General features: G+C 59.9%; 1 protein-coding gene across 1 annotated transcript; it reads left to right on the top strand.

The window, feature by feature from the left end:
• The first annotated feature begins 1,207 nt into the window (after positions 1–1,207).
• Positions 1,208–2,900, top strand: S1PR4 (sphingosine-1-phosphate receptor 4). The gene has a single exon (XM_059697226.1). The coding sequence runs from the start codon at positions 1,339–1,341 to the stop codon at positions 2,494–2,496; it is 1,158 nt and encodes a 385-aa protein (XP_059553209.1). The 5' UTR covers positions 1,208–1,338; the 3' UTR covers positions 2,497–2,900.
• Positions 2,901–5,549: the final 2,649 nt, after the last annotated feature.

Here is a 5,549-nt window from a genome sequence, read left to right as displayed (position 1 = left end):
AGCACCTCGACCTGGGCTTCCCTGAAATGGTTCCGCCCCCACCCTGAGCAGTGAGCCGTGGGAGAGGTGCTGGCAGGAGCCGCGGCCACCTGAATGCCCTCCCCGAGCCCCTGCCCACCCCGCCTCCATGGGCACACGTGTGGGCCTGGCAGGGGAGCCTGCCTCCCCCTGGAGACCCCAGGGCAGGACTGTGCCTCGCCTCTTCAGGTTCCCCAGGATCGGCTCTACTCCCCCAACTTCTCACCCCCACTTGGTGCTCACACCTCAGTCCTCAGCCATCTCCAATTGGGTCAGTCTGAGCCCGGTCAGGTGGACATGGGTGGGAATGGAGGTGGGGTGAGCCCCCATTTTTCCTGTGAGCCCCTCTCCCCAAAGGGGAGGGGCTGTCCTGGGTGGGGGTCCCTAGCTCTGCTCCTAGTAGGGCCAGCTCAGGGGACAGGAGGGACAACCAGCGGTGAAACGAAAAACTCTGCTAAGTGGGGTCCTGGCCTTGGAGAATCCTGTGTTTGGAGGTGGTCGCTTCCCACTGTGTGACCCTCGATAGCTGGTGCCACCTCTTCAGGCCTCGGTTTCCCTTTCTGTGGACAGGTGGGCCACAGGTCTGTCTGGCCCTGTCATGGGGATAGTGGGGCACATCCGCACCTTCAGCAAAGTGGCCAACAGGGCCCTGACCGGTTTGGCTCAGTGGATAGAGCTTCGGCCTGCGGACTGAAGGGTCCCAGGTTCGATTCTGGTCAAGGGCATGTACCTTGGTTGCGGGCACATCACCAGTAGGGAGTGTGCAGGAGGCAGCTGATCGATGTTTCTCTCTCATTGATATTTCTAACTCTCTATCCCTCTCCCTTCCTCTCTGTAAAAAAATCAATAAAATATATATTTTTAAAAAAGTGGCCAGCGGTGCTCATGCTCATGTGTGTGCAGTCACTTGACACACACTTATTAAGCACCTACTGTGTGCCAGGCACAGTTGAAGCAGTTGGGAAGACAGTGAAGGAGTAGCTGGGTGCTGGAGAGAGTCACCTAGCTGGGCAGGGTGGCAAGTGCTTTTGGGTGGTGCATTTCCCCTCCCTCTGGGGCCCCTACCCCCCTGGGCTTTCGAGGAACAGAAGGGGACAAAGGAGGGGGTCTTGCAGCGGGAGCAGCTGCAGCGCCCTCCAAGGACCTGGACCGTTGGGATGCCCCTCCCCTCCCACCCTCCCAGGCCTCACCCCCACCCTGGGGGTACCTCGAACATAACAGGAAATTTCAAATAACAGGAAACCAAGACAGGGCAAGGCAGCGGCTCCACCCTGCCCCGGGGCAGCCACCCTGGGCCTCAGTCTGCCCTGGGGGACTGCAATGAATGCTACGGGGTCCCCAGTGGAGGCTTCTGACGCCTGCTGGCAGCTGGCGGCCAGTGGGCACAGCCAGCTCATTATCCTGCACTACAACCACTCCGGCCGGCTGGTGGGGCGGGCCACGCCCGAGGATGGGGGCCTGGGGGTCCTGCACGGGCTCTTCGTGGCCATGAGCTGCCTGGTGGTGCTGGAGAACCTGCTGGTGCTGCTGGCCATCGTGACCCACATGCGGTCCCGGCGCTGGGTCTACTACTGCCTGGTCAACATCACGCTGAGTGACCTGCTCACCGGCGTGGCCTACCTGGTCAACGTCCTGCTGTCCGGGCCCCGCACCTTCCACCTGGCCCCGGCCCACTGGTTCCTGCGGGAGGGCGTGCTCTTCATGGCCCTGGCTGCGTCCACCTTCAGCCTGCTCTTCACCGCCGGCGAGCGCTTTGCCACCATGGTGCGGCCGGTGGCCGAGAGCGGGTACACCAAGCGGGGCCGCGTCCTGGGCTTCATCGGGCTGTGCTGGCTGCTGGCCGCCCTGCTGGGCCTGCTGCCCCTGCTGGGCTGGAACTGCGTGTGCTCCTTCCAGAGCTGCTCCAGCCTGCTCCCGCTCTACTCCAAGGCCTACATCCTGTTCTGCGTGGTCATCTTCGCCGGGATCCTGGCCGCCATCACGGTGCTCTACGGGGCCATCTTCCGGGTGGTGCGGGCCAACGGGCAGAAGGCCTCGCGCCCCCCGTGCCGCCGCAAGGCCCGCCGGCTGCTCAACACGGTGCTCATGATCCTGGTGGCTTTCGTGGTCTGCTGGGGCCCCCTCTTCGGTCTGCTGCTGGCCGACATCTTTGGCTCCAACATCTGGGCGCAGGAGTACCTGAGGGGCATGGACTGGATCCTGGCGCTGGCCGTGCTGAACTCGGCGGTCAACCCGCTCATCTACTCCTTCCGCAGCCGGGAGGTGTGCCGGGCCGTGCTGGGCTTCCTCTGCTGCGGGTGTCTCCGGCTGGGCCTGCGAGGGCCGGGGGACTGCCTGGCCCGGGCCGTGGAGGCCCATTCTGGAGCCTCCACCACGGACAGCTCGCTGAGGCCCAGGGACAGCTTCCGGGGCTCCCGGCCGCTCAGCTTCCGGATGCGGGAGCCCCTGACTAGCATCTCCAGCGTGCGGAGCATCTGAGCCGCGGCGGGGGAACGTGGTCCAGCCGCCGGGTGCAGGCCCACGCAGGCCCCCTCCTGCCCTGCACGAGGCCCAGGAGGGGCGGGCCAGGGGCCTGGCAGCATGCAGGGAGGCACCAGGCAGTGGAGGGAGAGGACGGAACAGGGCAGCCAGCCCGGGGTCCCAAGGCCCCGTGGTCCTCCTCGCAGTCCCCCCGTCTGCCGATGCCAAAGAGGCAACCGCTCATTGGAACAGAGGGCGCCCTGGAGTGGGGACGAATGGGGTGACTATGTGTGCCCCAGTTCCTGTGTGGTTCTGGGGAAATCCGGGCTCCTTCCTGGCCTCCGTGGGGCTCCCAGGCAACAAGGGGCGGCCTGTGGAATTGATGACGGTGGAATTGACAACATGGAAGTTCAATGATGGTATGAGATGTCTCCGCCTCCCTCTTATTCACGTTCTTGCAGAGGGAGGATGGCATGAGGGCTGTGGGGCAGCCAGGAGCCTGCAAGGAGGCATGTCGGCGGCCAGGGAAGGCCTTGGTCTGTGTGCTTGGTGGTGGCGGCGGTGTGGGTGTGAGGGCAGGTGGTTGTGTGTATGTGTGTGTGTCTGAGAGAGAGAGAGAGAGAGAGAGAGAGAGAGAGAGAGAGAGAGAACAGAATGGCTTGTGCCCACGAGCATGTGCTGTGCCTCTGCATATGCACAGACATCTCCGTGGCCTCTTGCGGAGGGTGTGTGCGCACACCTGTGTGTAACCGGACTACTCTTCTGAAAGCATTTGAGCAATACAAGGCTACCGGGGTGGGGGGGGGCAGTGACAGTTGACACCCTCCCCTTCTCGCTCACTTCCCCTTTCCTCCCCCATCTCTCCTCTTGGTTTCCTGGCAGCCTCTTCCTCCACCTCTAGGTTCTGCATCTCTTGGGACCGCAGTCTGGGGCCAACAAAAGGCCAGTGGTCTGGTTCTCCTGGCCTTGGGAGCCTTGCCCACGCTCTGGAGTGCTTTTTAGCACTGACAGCTTCCCCCTTCCCCCTGTAAAACGGGCTGGTAACAGGCAGAACCCACAGCGTGAGGTTGTTGTTGCTCAGTGCTTGCCACGGTGAAGCGCATCCAGGTGTCCCACCGAACGGCTGGCGATGGTGAGAGGTTCCACATCTAGCCAGGACAGGAAGCCCACGTGGCTACTGAGCACTGCGTCCGTGGCCGGTGAAACGGAAGAGCTGACCTTTGAGTTCGTTTGCATTTAAGGAGCCGATGGGACAGCAAAGGTGCACACCCTCAATACCTGGCCCCCTCGGCTGGTGGAATGTTCTCCTTCTCCATCCTCCCAGGACCCAGCCAGGGTCTTCCTGTCTCTGTCTCGCCAAGTTCTCAGGGCAGCCCCCCCCCCCCCCCCCGCCCCCGCGCCTGTTTCCCCGCCGCACGATGGGGTTTGGTGACTGGAAACCGTTTACTGCACTGTCCAATGTAGCAGCCGCTGGCCGCGTGTGGCTAGTTATCATGAGCGAGAACGAAAGGAAAATGTCAAAGTCAGTTGGTTGTCTTGGTCGGCGGGAGCTGCCGTATCAAAGCAGCAGACATGAGGGGCTTAAGCCACAGACGGGTCTTCCGCCCCAGTTCGGGAGGCTGAAGTCTGAGACCAAGATGCCGGCAGGGCTGGTTCGCTCCGAGGCCACGGGGGAGGGTCTGTTCCTAGAGTTTGGTGTTGGCTGGCAATCTTTGGTGTTCCGTGGCTTGCTGATGCGTCGCCCTCATGTCTGCACCCATGTTCACATGGCATTCCCCTTGTGTGTATGTCTGTCCTAATTTCCCCATTTTCCTAAGGACACCAGTCATATTGGATTAGGACCACCCTAGTCCTGTATGACGTCACCTTAACTCATTACATCTGCGACGACCCTATTTTCCAAATAAGGCCACATTCGGAGGTCCTGGGGGTTTGGGACTTCAACATATACCTTTGTCCCACAGCAGCCATGCGGCCACATTTGAAGCAGTCGGTAGTGACACGCGGCTCCCGGGAGCTGTTCTGCACACTGTCGAGGCAGAATGTTTTCATCAGCATGGAAAGTTCTGTTGGACGTGGCCAGAAAGAGTTTCCAGCCTGTGTGTGGGTGCACAATAAGCTGGAGTAATTTTTACATCCCCCTGATGCCTGTTCTGGGTGTGTTTACCTGGGGCAGCAGTAGGCAGTGTGGGGTGAGTGGAGCTCACCCCCAGAACTCTCAGCCTGTGTTCTGGGCCCGTGTTGAGCTGGCTTAGCTGCCCCATCTGCCCTGCCTGCCCTTTGGGTCTCAGCTTTAGCATCACCTCCTCCAGGAAGTCCCTCCTGATTCTCCGGCCCCTCCCTAGGCCTCCTCTGGACTCCCACAGCTGCTTGTGAGTCCCACTGTAGCGCCAATCGCCCCTGGTCGCCCATCTACCTCTGCCCCTGGACTGCAAGCCGTGGCAAGGGAGATCTTGGTAGTGTCTGCATCATTGCTGTGTCCCCGGGACCTGTAACGGTGGCAGAATCGTCCCCAAGAATCCTTGTCTTCTGCTGGTTAGATGGCTCAGGTGTCTGCCACCCACTGTCATTCTCCAGCTCTGCGGAACACCCTGGGGCTCAGCTTCCTCGCCTGTCCAATGAGGACACTGACAGCCTCTGCCATCCTGGGATGTTGCTAACTCAAAACATAAAAAGACCCTGGAACTATTACGTGTATACTTTTAAATGAATAATAAGAACAACACCTTATTTATCACTCGGTGCCTCGTGTTGTGTAATCACCTTTGTTTTAACTCATGTAACCCTCACAAAACCTCTCCATTAACTCCATTTATAGATGAGAAACTGAGGCCCAGAGAGGTCAGGTAACTGATTCAAGGTCACACAGCTGGGAAGCAGTAGAGCTGGGATTCAAAACCAGGCAGGTGGCTTTTTGATTCCTGCGTGTTACTGCCTCTTGAATGAATGAATGAATGAATGGATACCAATTCCTTTCCTCCTTGGAAAACTCAAAATTCCGTTTCATTCTTTGAAGGAGGACTGGTTGAACCTCCATATTTTACACCGAAAAACAGAGTCTCAGGAGAGCA

The sequence above is a fragment of the Myotis daubentonii genome, chromosome 5 (assembly GCF_963259705.1).
Source record: "Myotis daubentonii chromosome 5, mMyoDau2.1, whole genome shotgun sequence".
Lineage (NCBI taxonomy): Eukaryota > Metazoa > Chordata > Mammalia > Chiroptera > Vespertilionidae > Myotis > Myotis daubentonii.
The sequence above is the reverse complement of the archived record's forward strand: the minus strand, read 5'-3'. Positions and strand labels throughout refer to the sequence as shown.

Coding starts and splice junctions, on each gene's coding strand:
- S1PR4 (XM_059697226.1), top strand. CDS start 1,339: ATGAATGCTACGGGGTCCCCAGTGGAGGCTTCTGACGCCTGCTGGCAG.